Source organism: Anoplopoma fimbria, chromosome 20 (genome assembly GCF_027596085.1).
Source record: "Anoplopoma fimbria isolate UVic2021 breed Golden Eagle Sablefish chromosome 20, Afim_UVic_2022, whole genome shotgun sequence".
NCBI classification, from domain to species: domain Eukaryota; kingdom Metazoa; phylum Chordata; class Actinopteri; order Perciformes; family Anoplopomatidae; genus Anoplopoma; species Anoplopoma fimbria.
Window position 1 is genome coordinate 23188329 of NC_072468.1, and position 14463 is coordinate 23202791.

Consider the following 14463-nt stretch of genomic DNA (forward strand, 5'->3'; position numbering starts at 1 on the left):
ATATACATTGAATGTGTTGTATCTCTGTTATGCTGTTCATTCTGTACACATGACATCTATTGCATTCTGTCCATCCTGGGAGAAGGATCCCTCCTCTGTCGCTCTCCCAGAGGTTTCTTCCTTTTTTCTCCCTGTTAAAGGTTTTTTTTTTAGGGGAGTTTTTCCTGTGCCGATGTGATGGTTCCGGGACAGAGGATGTGGCATGTGTACAGATTGTAAAGCCCTCTGAGGCAAATTTGTAATTTGTGATTCTGGGCTATACAAAATAAACTGAATAGAATTAAATCAAGCAAAATACAAAAAAAGCAATGACATGCTTTAAAAAAAAAAAAAAGAAGCAAATTGAGTGATTGGCATTGAGCCTAAAACAAATGTAAAATGACTGCTCATGCATAGAGATAAACAACAAAGCCATGTGTCCCAATCCAGATGTTTTCGGATCTTACGTAGAAGTAGGCGTTCCAGGCCTGGCATGCACAGACAAGGGTAGGTGAAAAAACGTCTGCATCTGTCGTCACAGTGCTCTTTAGTCTTTTCATTAGATAAGTCTTTTATCTTCTTTGCATGCTGCACTTGCAACAACCTGCAACATGCAACAAACCTTTAAACATGACACATCGTTTCATCTTTGCTTACATAGTGTTATGCATCTGAAAACGTCTCTTAGACCCGTCGGTTCCATCCAGAGCAGATCATAAGTCCCCTCCACCCACCCCACCCACCCACACCCACCCCCAGCTGCAGGCTCTCTACTCCGTCATGGCTCCAGATGTGAGACGCAACATCTGTCAGCTCGGTTCGCTCCGGTTCGCTCACGTTTTATTCTGCTAAATATCTCAACTGGAAGGAAACTGCGGAGCTTCCCACTGGCAGCTGCCATGTCTGAGCATGCGCACTGGCTTTCAATATAGGAATAGGAAGTTTGTGTTTTAAATAGAAGAGGAAAAAAAAAAAAGGTCACACAACCAAAACAATAATTGTAATAGTAGCAACAATCATAATGGTAATGATAATATTAATAATGTACTACAGAAATGCAAATGTTGTGTACAAGTAAAAGTCCTAGTCTAAATTTTATTCAAGCAAAAGTGCAAATGCATCAGTAAAATGTGCTAAAAATACCACCAGTAAAAGCAGCCATATATATATATATATAGCTTCTGTCAGTCAGTACATGTATCATTATCATCATGGTGGAAGAGCATTTACTTAACAAATGTATAAATACATCAATCTAAAAATACTCAATTACAAGAACATGACATACATTCAAATGCTACTTGAGTAAATGTACTTATTATGCTGAATGACTGTTGAAGTATTCATATCCGCTACTTAAGTAAAAGTATCAATACATTGATCCTACTTAAGTTAGAGTACAGCAGTATTATCAGCAAAATGTACTTAAAGAACTAGAGTAGTGGTACTCATTATGCAGTGGAATTGTGGCCCCATGTGGCCGACATGTTATAATATATTATATCATTAGCCTGTTGATATATACTGATGCTTCCATATTGCAGCATTTTCCTGTTTTGGCTGGAGTTAGGTATTCTAGTCCAGTGGTTTCAAACCTATCGGTCAGGCCCCTCTGAAAAGGTCACAAGATAAAACTCAGGGGTCGTGACGTGATTAACGGGGCAGGAAAGAAGCAAAAACAACGATCTGCTACACAAATTTGTATCTTTTTAAAAAAAACTTTTCTCTTATCTTTGCTGTTTTTGTGAAACAGATCATTTGACCTCATTGGCCTTAATACATTTATTAAAATAAAACTATTTGAGAAGTTTACAGAGGAGATCCTCATTTTGTGGAACTACTAACAGCTTAAAGACATCTGAAAATGTGGCACACGGCGCAAACTGCATCCTCCTGATCCATTTTTTTAAGAGGTCACAAGCCAAAAGGGCCTTGCAACCACTGTTTTAATCTTTAACAATGCATTGTATTTTATAAACGTATTATGTACCAAATAACTAATCCAGAAAACTAAGTACAAATTGGTGCTACGGAGGGATTTTAACTTGAATATTTTCATGTCATGCCACTTTATACTCCAATACATTTCCTAGGGAAAGATCATACTCTACCACAATTTGTAGAGTTTCTATTTTGCAGATTCAGATTTGACACAAAATAGTTAAATTTAGCTCCATGTCGATCAACTTCAACAATAAAATGCGACAGATTAATTCATCCACATTAATAATAATGAGGCCATAAAGCCTCTTTTTTTATTTGTTTAGGCACTAAACATGGACTTTATAAATAAATAGGCATTCCTTCCAATGAATCTGTCAAAAATGTACGTTGTACTTTTAAAATATACATGAAAGGAAACGTGTTCTAAGTATAAGTGATGTATGGGAGTTTCACACAGCTAGAACAGATATAGTTTTGCTCATCCTTTAAACATGAAAGCTACGGAAAGGAAGGAAGCTATCTTGGAGTTCAAAGTTTCTGGTGGGGGTTTCTTTCCGGGTTTTCTTAACACAAGGCAAGAATAACCATCTGGGCAAAGCAGGCTACTTTGTAAAGGAATCAGAACCACTAAATATAAACTCAATAATGTATTCAGTCATTAATGTCTTCAATTAAAAATACACATACAATTCATACACATAGGGTCCAAACAACTAATGTTTGGCCCAGAGCGCCCTACTCTAAAAGTTTAATGACGCAAAACATTTAGTCTTTTTTTAAACTCCAGTTGTGGGTCCAAAAATAAAAATTCAGTAGGCATATACTTACTATACTGTTCTATAGACTACTTTAGCGTATTACTGATTGCACCAGCCTGACGAGTGATGGTTCGGCCCCAACACCTTGAACAATGTTCATATAACATAGATAGACAGACAGATAGATATTACTTTATAATACTATACTTTTCAAAATAAAATAAAATGTCCAGGAAAAACAGGCAAGGCTCACAGCAACAAATACAGATAAAAAAAATGCCATACTCTAGACAAAAATAAGCTTACATTAGGGGTTAATTCACCTGTTTTCATTTAAAACTAAATCAATATGGAAATATATACATATAGATACTGTATGTTTAAGTTGTTATAAACAAAAAGACAGAAACAAAACTGGAGGACTGAAGTAAAGACATAATGAAATCTTGGTCAAAACAAAATAAATTGGTAAATCAATTAAAACAACTTTGGCACTGTTGAGTTCAGATCTTTATTATACCATAAAACATAAAAATCATAAAAATCAGTCAATAGAAATACCAAATATTCCATTAATAATGCAGCTATAAGTCTTCAACTCATAAAACATAGGAGGTGAATTAATTTACATTAACAGACATACACACATGGAGCTTGCAGTTCCATCTTCTCGTCACATGGTGTCGCTGTTGAGCTGTTTATAAATGGCACATGTTCACACCAGTCATACCATGTCACCACAATGGGAGTGTCTTACTTGCAACAAACTATTTACTAGAGTTTATGAAAAGCAGGGCTCTGGATAAACACATTAACTTTATTTCATACATCTGAATGTGTTATTTCTCGTTAGTGTTCCTCCGCCATCGTGGCAGCAGTAAACGGGACTTTCCATCATAAAGAGGGGCTGTAACTTTAAGTTACTTTCGGTTTCACTTTGTCAGTCTCAAACCAGCTCTGTCGTCGTTTGAACAAGCAGCCGGTTTACATTTATTTACGTTATTTTGAACATATCGGTGTCGGTTTACTGTGTCAGTATTAACCTATATCAAACCGACCAATACAACTTGACTGGTGAGGAAATGTAAGTTGAATTTAATCAGCTGTAATGCCACGAGCTTAAGAATGCTAGATACTGTACTTAGTGTAGCACATTGTTTCTATGTAAGCATGCATTTTGACTCAACGCTAATAATGCTGAATTGTAATACTGTATTTGAATGCTTTTTGTATGTGTTTCTGTGGGTTGGGTTTGTGTTTGTCTTAAGGTCAAACCGTTTCAAAGAAATCAGCTGTGTAGATGAAAATGAAAGTAAATCGAGTTAATATCTGCTGCAAATTAAAGTAGATTCTCCCTATTAAGGACATGCAAGTTCAAATTATTGAGTTAGGTTTTGTAGTTAGAAGGGAATGCATAGGCTAAATATTAAGCTTTTTGTTCTACATGTTTCTGCAAAAAGTTAATATCCATCTTTACTGTTTTGCAGGCTTCTGTTAGTCCCATCATGGAGACCTGTCTGTGTGCGTAGACCTGAATACCATTAACCTTCACTGTCTCTTTTTTTTTTTTTTACAGAACCTGTAGGTGATGCAGAAAATGAGCTACTTCTTCCCCCTGCTCTTCGTGTGCCTGGATGTGTGTGTGGTGCACGCCATCCGCTTGGCCCAGCTCTCACCTGTCCTCCTCCACCGTCCCTTCCTCACCCTGTGGGTAGGAGGGTTGGCCAGGGCCGGCCTCCTCGCCCTCCTCACCCTCAGCTCCCCTCTGAGACCGCTGTGGATGAGCAGCTTCGAGGGGCTGCAGAGCTTAGGGGTCCTTTGCTTCCACTTCCCGGCGTTCACCACTCTCCTCTGGGCGCTGGGGATGCCCACCATGGAGGAGCTGTGGGGGTGGCACTCCTGGGAACGGGTGGGTGGCTGCGTTTGAAACTAATTTAGTTGCAGTATGGATCACATTTATGTAAGACTATAGTATATATAACTTCAGAGCAGCTTTTTTTCTCAGGCTGTTATATTCTTTAATTCATCCAACACCCTCAACATGTAATATCATTTTCTTATGTAGCAAAATAGGACTACAAATCTGCATTTTGTTGCACAACCCTGTTGTACAACGACAATAAATAACCTTAGAACTTTGGTATGTTAGTGTTAAGTATCTGGGGGTGACGGATCTAGACCAGGGCCCATGATGCATTGTGGCATCCTGACCATGGTCTGTGTTTATGTGCTGGATGAAAAGAATCTGAAATGCTAGACATCCAGATCGGCAGCTAAAAAGTGCTGTACCAAAAAGAATTGGAAAACAAACATGGGTGTCACCAAACTGATTATGTGGAACTGGAAGAGTGCTTTGCTCAAGGGCACTTAGCAACACATAGTTGTAGTATAACTAACTGCAATTTTGAGGTACTGAGTACACTGTTTATGTGTATATATACTTCTAATAAATTTCAGAGGGAGATACTTTACTCTCCTAGCTCCATATACACCAGCTACGTCATTCAAATCTGTAATAATAACCAAATATTTTACAATACAGCACCGACAAGGGCACAATAAAAACTTTCACTTTTGGTACTTGCAGGAAATATTTTGCAGTTAATTACTCTGTTCTTTTACTCCAGTAAGATTATTAATGCAGACTCGTAATGGAGTATTTTTACATTGTTGTATTGTTTATTTTACTTATCTAAAGGATCCGATCACTTTTTCCACCAGCCTGCTGTAAAAAATGATTTTATTTGATAAAGGCAGAAGTCTAACTAAATCACTTTATTGAAATATATATTACATTTGTTTGAAGAAAATATCTTATAACCTGCCCAGCAAGATTAAAACACTAGATATGGTTATTTTTTGTTTTTGTAATCAAGCCTGGAACAAGAACAAGACTGAAACCAAAACCAAACCAGTCTGATGAGAACAAGAAATCCACCATTTTAGAAATGTTGTGTTTGCTTTTATCCTATCATTTGTCAGAATCATTTGTCAACATATGTATTTCATTTCATATTTTTCTGGATTAGTGCATTCATCCTGTGATTTGTCTTGCAGGTGTTACAGGGTTATGTCGTGACGGTAGTGGCCTGGCTCTACTGGAGTCGATACGTGTCGTCTCTTTTGCTCTCCTGGGGTCGATACATCTCGTCTCTGCTGACGAGGGCGCCCTCTGAGAAGCCCAAAGACGACACCAGTACTGCCCTGAGGAAGCTGATGGGATTCATGCTGCCTTATCTCTGGCGCTTTGTTTTTGTGCTGGTTCTCGTGTTTCTTTCTTCTTATGGTAAGTGAGACAACAACTTAACTTAAATTAGGTAGTGTTGTCATGCAACTGCAAAGTTTTGGAGTTATAAATCCTGCAGCTCTTGCTGTGTTGTTTGCAGGTTCACTCCCAAAGTATATGGTATTAAATAAGAGTAATCCGTTTGCTGAAACTGAAAATATGTGTTTGCCATCTTAGTCACCTTATATTCTGAGTAATTAAAATATTATGCGGTTATACGTCAGCTTAATAATAAAAACATTGATAATGGCGGTGTTCATCAGCCTGTTAATGGGTATCCAAGCTCTTGCAGCCTCCATCTCATCGGGTTTGTTTGGGAAATTGTTACTGTAGAGCCCTAGATCTGTGAAAACCTTCCTGTCTTTCAAGTTAAAGTAGAGCAATATGAAGCTTTAAAAGACGACACTTCATATTTTAGATGAACAGTTATGTCTCCCCAAAATATATTGTGATAGTGTGAACTTGTGACCTCAGGCGAGATGGCCATTCCTCAGTACACCGGTCGTGTGGCTGACTGGATCACAAATGAAGAAGCACCGGATGCATTCACAGAGGCCATCTACATCATGACGCTGATGACTATTGCCAGGTAATGTAACCTTTGTAACAAAGGGAGGCAAGGCAAGTTTATTTATTAAGCACATTTCAGCAACAAGGAAATTCAAAGAGCTTACGATAAAACAAATCAAAAGCATCAAGACAAAGTGCAAAAAGCAATACAATTAATAATTAATATTTTAAATTCAACTAAAACAGTCATTAAGAATAGAATAAATAAAAAAAAACAGGATAAGACAACTATAAAATTCAAGAATAAAAGTTACACTGCAGTGTAAGAAATTAAGAAATTGCAGCTGCAAACAGAAAAGTCTTCAGCCTTGATTAAGAAGAAGTGAGGGTTGCAGCAGACCTGCATTTTTTTTGGAGTTTGATATGTTGATATGTTGTGCATGGAAACAGAAAGTTCCATTTTGCATTCTTATTTTTGACTCTGTGGACAGAAAGCAGACCTGTCCCAGAGGACCTGAGACGTCTGGACTGTTAATAATGTAGCAACAAAACATATTTCAGCCACCTAAAAGAAATGCCTACCTAAAACAAGCGTTAATTTAAATACAAAACACGGAATAGATTAGTTTTACTTTCACTTTAGTTCCGTCGTAAAATATCCTAAGCTATTACTTTTACTTAATTTGAATGCAAGACTTTTGTTGTTAACAAATATTTCTACATTGTGGTATTACTACTTTTACTGAAGTTAAAGATCTGAGTACTTTCTTCCTCTCTGGTTTCAGTGCTGTGCTCGAGTTTGCATGCGACCTCATGTACAACGTCACCATGAGCTGCATTCACACCTCAGTGCAGGGAGCCGTCTTCCAGGCTGTGCTGAAACAGGAGATTGCTTTCTTTGATATTCCAACAGGTACATCATGTGAAAACAGTGCATGTGTCTGACTCAACAGGCATCTTTAAAGGAAAGAGTACAGTGTATAGTACAGTAGGTCATCATTAGTAAATATGAACAAATATAAGAATAAAGATAAGATAAGTTAATCCTTTATTAGTCCCGCAGCGGGGAAATTTACAGGATTATACCAGCAAAGAGGATAGTGCAAACAAGAGACATAGTAAATACAATAAAAAAACCAAGATCAAAATAAGTATTACAAATAAGCAAATGAGCAATAAAAAACAGAAAAAAACAGTAGAGAATCCACAGTAACTGAAATATTATATATACAGACAGAAACTGTTATAACTATTGTATTGCACAGTGTATCAGTGTATTAGTGTCATGTGGTCTGCTGGGAGCAGAGCTGGTTGTGCAGTCTGACAGCAGCAGGAAGGAAGGACCTGCGGTACCTCTCCTTCACACACCGGGGGTGAAGCAGCCGGTGGCTGAAGGAGCTGCACAGAGCTGCCAGGGTGTCCTGCATGGGGTGAGAGGTGTTGTTCATCAGGGATGACAGCTTGGCCATCATCCTCCTGTCTCCCACCACCTCCACCGTATCCAGTGGACACCCCAGCACACTGCTGGCCTTCCTGACAAGCTTATTTAGTCTCTTCTTGTCAGCTGTCGAGATGCTGCTGCTCCAGCAGACCACTGCATAAAAAATGGCTGATGCCACCACAGAGTCAAAAAAGGTCTTCAGGAGTGCTCCCTGCATTCCAGAGGTCCTCAGTCTCAGCAGATACAGTCTGCTCTGACCCTTTTTATAAAGTGAAAAAAAAAACCTTCCTTTATCCTTTCACTTATGGCACATACTTGTTTTTTATTAAGGCCAAGCTAAGTTTCCTAAAATGATGTATTAGGGCCATTGTAGGAAACAAAATAAATAAATAAATTAAGTATCAAGTAGCAAAAAATATTTGCACATTTACGCAAAATAAAATCACAAATTTGCCAGATTATAAAATCATGAATGTGGAAGACAAAAATGGAAAAGTAGTGGAGTACATTTATTCTATTTTTTCATTAACATCCTTTTCCACTTTTTTTTCCCTTCTAAATTTTCTCATTTGAGCTCAGAGAATATCATATTTCTATTATCTTTAATTTCTTACTTTTATGAATTTTCTCGGAAAGAAAACGTTTTATCCTCAGAATATTACAGCCTTCCACTGGTTCCATAATTATTTTTTGGATCTACAATTGCCCTATTACGCTGTCTTAGTTTCCTTATTGTTATGCACTTAATAGATATTCTTGACAGAATCTGTGTGGGCTGGTGAAAATCCATAATTTGCAGCATTTTAAAAACACATCTTCTTCAACTGTAATTCCTTTGACAAGGCTAATGCACTGCTCTTTTTCTCAGGTGAATTGGTGTCCCGCGTTACCACGGATACCAACGAAATGAGCGATGCGCTGAGTGAGAAATTGAGCCTTCTGATGTGGTACACGGCACGTTTTGGATTCCTCTTGTTCTTCATGGTGAGCCAGTCATGGAAAATGACCCTGCTCACCTGCATGGGACTGCCCATCATCTGGGTCATACCTAAGCTCACCGGACACTTCCACCAGGTAGAGAGGACTTCCCTAAATGTCCCATAATCCTTAAAACTGCTCTAATCTGTATTTTTATGCCTCTGCACTGGCAACTTCCATGGCATTAGGCATTATGTTTTCAGGTTGTCAGTCTGTCTGGTCCATTTTTGTGAACGTGATATCTCAGGAACGCCTTGGTGGGAATTTTTTCAAAAATATTGCACAACAAAAATTTTTTTTGCCTGAACTTAATTGACTTTTGTAGCAGTAAAATTACATTAATTCTAGTGTGAGTTATTCCTAATATCCTCATGCTAAAATCAACTCTAAATCAACATTTTAAAGCTGATATTTAAAAGCACTTCTCATCTTTGTCGGATGGAGGCATGACTGCAAAATGAAAGCAAATGCTGCTCTGTGACGACAATTCAGCTTCATATGTCAGTGTCGTGCTCACAGCTTGTTATAAATCAATTAATGCAGTTTTAAGGAAAAAATCTGCCCCCAGTTGCTGGACAATGTTGTAACTTCTACAATGTCAAACAATCTCCAGTGCAGCTATGATCACGGCCCATGTCCATCCGTCACATTTGTAATATATCAAGTTATCATTCAGTTTTGTTTTTTCTCTGCATTCGTGTTTCAGGCTATTGCTGTGAAGGTTCAGGAGTCGCTGGCTAAGGCCAACCAGGTGGCCACAGAGACTTTCTCCTGCATGAAGACAGTGAGGAGTTTTGCCAACGAGGACGGTGAGACGGAGAGGTACAGACGGCGGCTGGAGGACACTTACGGCCTGAACAAGAAGGAAGCAATGGCGTATGCAGCCTCTACCTGGGCTAACAGCGTGAGTTGAATACAGATCTGGATTATAAAGTGTGCAATTATTTCTTAGCAAATGTAACAAGTCTGTGAGTGTGATCCGGTGGGGGTTAACCTAGAGCAATACATGCATGTAGTGTCTACGATGTCACCAAATAGGACTTTTTAAAGCCTGAAGATTTCGGTTATCAATCTGAATTGTTTACAGCCAGAAAATGTAATAAATTACATGCAGAAATATAAAAAAATGAACTTTGGGCAATAGGTCAAACAGACTTTCAAACATACCCCTCAAACATTTCTCTGAATTGAGCGCATTAGAAGAATTGAAATTTGCCTTTGAAGCCATAAAATGTTAAAAATTAAAAAAGAGAAATACACTTATAACCTCAATTAGTTCAGACATTTGCACCATTCCAAGACCAGTGATTTGGAAATGCCGCTGATCTACATCTTTATTAAGATCTGGGAATGAATATAGTATAATATTTAATGCATTTCTTGTCATTTGTGAACCATTTTTTTCTCCCAGATGACCACCATGAGCCTGAAGGTGTGTATTCTGTACTATGGAGGGACTCTGGTGACCAGAGGGGACGTTAGCAGTGGAGACTTGGTGTCATTCGTCCTCTACGAGCTGCAGTTTGCCTCTGCTGTTGAGGTGAGTCACAGGCCCAGATAAAGGGAATAAGCTTAAATATATACTATTATGTCCTTGTACTAGTTTTCTTAAGGCAGGATTGCAAGCGGCTGATTGTTTTGTTCAATATAGAATAAGTAATTTAGTCAAATCCCACATTCTGCCCCCTCTCTTCCAGGCTGTCATGCAATATTACCCGGCGGTGAAGAAGGCAATTGGTGCCTCTGAGAAGATCTTTGAATTTTTGGAGCGCATACCTAAAAGACCCCAAAATGGTACTTTGGACCCTAAAAATCTAGAGGGACACATTCAATTCAAAAATGTAACATTTTCCTATCCTACAAAGGGAAACAATCTTGTGCTCAAGGTATGTATGTGTTTTTTATTGTGCATTAATTGTCCTTACAGTTGAAATATTTTTAATGCATACAACTCTTTACCTATTCACCCTATTTCTCTCTTCTACCAGGACTTGTCTCTGGAGATAAAGCCAGGCCAAATCACTGCCCTTGTGGGGCTCAACAGATCAGGGAAGTCCACCTGTGTCAAGCTGCTGGAGAGATTTTACGAGCCCTATGAGGGGGAGATCCTACTGGATGGGAAAAACCTGCAACGGTACAAAGACCAGTACCTCCATGAGAAGGTGTGTGTTATTTCCATTTTGTATTTGAATATTTTAAGCATTAAGCTGACATTTAGCTGACTAATTTGACTTGCAGTGAGCACAATAGTAGGAAGCTTCTAGCACGAGTAACGCTATGTAGCAATATTTCTATGAGTGGGTTCACATGTTGTTTGTGTTCAGCATAATGACGCGCAAGCACAAAAGCAACGCTATGTGTTTTTGTGAGAAACACTGAATGTAAACATAACTTAAGTGTAATATTTATAACAAGAAAACTCGACAGGGCACCTTTAAACCTACATTAAGTGATTTTTGGCTAATAGGTGGCAGAATAGCTTACAAACAAAGTCACAGAAAAGGTCCTTATAAGCTGCTAAGCTGTTGTCCTAAAGCAATTCAATGTGGTGCAAGTTCTGCACTCCTCAGTTGATCACGTTAAAGAAATTGTATTTGAAATATATGGCGTTGATAGATCAATTTTTCTCCATGAAAACAGCACATTATAACTTAAAATTCTTGATATCGATGTTATTGTACCAGAAAAATGGACTAAAATTCAAGATGTGAATAAGTGAATACTGCAGCTGAGACCATAAAACAAAAATGAAAATGAAATTAAAATAGCCTCTTCCTCCTGTTTGTTTATAGATTGCTGTGGTGAACCAAGATTGTGTGCTGTTTGCTCGCTCTGTGCGGGAGAACATCAAGTACGGCTACGAGGATGCGTCTGATAAGGATATGTTCGAGGCTGCCAAACTAGCAAGTGCCCACAAGTTCATCATGGAGCTGTCAAACGGCTACGACACAGGTTTGACCCACAAACCCAATCTATCCGAGTCTTAGATGTTTGCATAGAGATGGAATGGATGCCTGTGATGGTGCATTTCTTAGTAGTGGGAAAACTTTTTTTTAAGCCTCACATAAACTCAACTTCCTAAAAAAACACCTTTGACAGTATTGAAATGTCATTAATATAATTTACAAAAGACAACAATATCATCACTGCGAGCTACAGTAGCAAGAATCTCACTGTCTCAAGTTTTAGCTTAAAGACTTAAATGCATTTATCATTTTTAATTGTCTAATCCATCCATCTGTTTTTCTATTATTGTCACATGCTACCGGCAAGTGTTGAAAAAATGTGATTCAGAAGCAAATATTGTCCTTACTGGTTTTTCGTTATACTTTGGCTGGTTTGATTATAAAACATACATTCAATTGCATTATATGCGGTAATATAAAGATACTAAACAATCTGAAATTTTACTTAGTGAACCCTGCAAAACCCTACTGACAGTTGTAAAAAAGCAGATGGATTTAGTGAAGTGATTTTGTAACCAACATCAGTTAAGCCTTGTGATTTTTCAGAATGCAAAAACAACTCAATGTTCCCCAAAAATGTCCATAAACTCAATAAAAGTATGTTGTTACGTTGCACAGATGCTGGGGAGAAGGGAGGCCAGGTGTCTGGAGGTCAGAAGCAGCGCATTGCCATTGCCAGAGCTTTAATCCGAAAGCCTAAAATCCTGATTCTTGACAACGCCACCAGTGACTTGGACGCAGAGAATGAATATCAGGTAGGTTATTCTTCTGAGTTTCCCAAATTGTGCTTATGATTTACTTCTGTACTCCACATGTGACATCAAATCTTAATTGTACTCAACAGGTCCACCAAGCTTTGTTAAACCAAAACAACAACTGCTCCGTGCTGCTGATATCCAACAAGATGAGCGTTGTAGAGAAGGCCGACCACATACTTGTGCTCAAGGACGGGATGGTAAAGGAGGATGGAAGTCACGAGGAGCTGCTGCAGAGAGGCGGTCTTTATGCTGAACTGGTGAATAAGGGGAATATGGGCTTTCACCGTCAAGAAGAGGAGAGGAATGATATACACTGATACAAGGGTTTTCCCTAAAGGCCTGAGAAGCAGTCGAATTACATGAAGGTTGCTGGTTTCTAAGTCCAGACTTAAAGGGCCAACAATGGTCTACAACCGGAGATACACTATTGTAGGGATAGCTTCAATGATAGAAATGATATGTCAAAATCTCTGACAGTTGAAACATTTAAATCATTCCTTGGTAATTATCATCATATTGCCCAACCAGCTCCCATAGCCCAATGGATGTGACGAGAGTTTATGTGGATCACACACTCTAACGCTGTATACACTTTGCAAATATAGACGTAGAAGATTTCAGTCAGATAGATTATAGGTATTTTATTTCGCTATATTTAAGATGAGTGTTTCTAAATGATTTGGTTGTTTATATTTTTTTTTTATGTTTGTCTTTGTAATATTGCTTCTGTACTTTCACTGGATTGATGAGTCTTTACTTATTAACAAGTTTTTGCAGATGATTGTTCTTTTTTCCTTTATTTTTTTAAAGTTTTTTGTTGTCTTTGTTGTTGTTTTTTTCACTATCCCAGTCCTGGTATGAGATATTTTGGGCTCTGTCATAAGACCCTTTGTTTTACTTTGTTTGCACTAAAAGGGAGTTTTCCAAAGTTTGAGAGGGGAATCTCCGTCTGGGCTTGAAACTTGAAATATTTGTAATAAAACTGAGTCCCCCAGCTTTATGGGGGTGCAGTAATAAATCACTTGAGTGTTCCTTTAAATGTTGTGTCCTGCACCAGATGGAGTGACATCTACATTGTCAAATAGTCTTTCTTGATAGCTTATCCCTGCATTACAGTCAGAACCTGTGAGCTATTTGGCTTCTAAAGTGCATGGCTAAAACAGCTGTGGGGGTTCCTGGTGGCAGGTTGTGGTAAGTGTTGCTTTGAATACAGAATCCCACTGTTTAATTGCCTGAAATAAAAAATAAAATAAGAAAATCCTTCATTAGTCCAGCAGCGGGGACATTTGCAGGATTACAGCAGCAGAGAGGATAGTGCAAACAAGAGACATAAGTAGAAAAACAGGTATTATAATAAGTAAATAAGTAATACAGTATATCAGCATATCACATACAAGCATGTCCAGCTAACTGATTGCATGGACATATGTTCCATCTAAAACAATGGTTAGTATTTTCATAAAGTCCATAAAAACATTACATTAACCACCAATGTAAATCCGCAGAGAGGATCTGCACCAGCAACCTACATGCTGCAGATAATATAAACCATAATATGCACAGAAGGATGTGTGTGTGTGTGTGTAAAAAAAAGAAAAATTATGAATACTTTGAAGCCCAAATTGTAAAAAAACTGAATAAACCCATTGTTTTCAAACATGGCAGAGTACAACATGTACCGAGGAGGGGGAGGAGCCCCGGGGGCGTGTGCATGCTTTGACAGACGTTTCGACCTCAGCCAATAGGAGCGCAGGATCACCCGTGACGTCACCGAAAATGCGCGTCACCGCCACGCCGTGGGGTTTATATAGCGTCAAGCGGAAGCGGGTGGGCGCCATTTCGC

General features: G+C 38.4%; 1 protein-coding gene across 2 annotated transcripts; it reads left to right on the plus strand.

Annotated features, from left to right (window-relative positions):
• The first annotated feature begins 3478 nt into the window (after positions 1-3478).
• On the plus strand, positions 3479-13726 carry tap1 (transporter 1, ATP-binding cassette, sub-family B (MDR/TAP)). 2 transcript variants are annotated; one of them, XM_054621251.1, is made up of 13 exons: positions 3479-3755; positions 4258-4590; positions 5739-5967; positions 6442-6556; positions 7263-7390; positions 8787-8992; positions 9603-9800; positions 10308-10436; positions 10594-10782; positions 10885-11058; positions 11689-11848; positions 12481-12617; positions 12707-13726. In XM_054621251.1, the coding sequence occupies exons 2-13, from the start codon at positions 4270-4272 to the stop codon at positions 12935-12937; spliced, it is 2217 nt and encodes a 738-aa protein (XP_054477226.1). In that variant the 5' UTR covers positions 3479-3755; positions 4258-4269; the 3' UTR covers positions 12938-13726. The 2 variants fall into 2 exon arrangements, with proteins under 2 accessions (XP_054477226.1, XP_054477225.1); XM_054621250.1 differs by having other exon boundaries at positions 3480-3765.
• The last annotated feature ends 737 nt before the right edge of the window (positions 13727-14463 follow it).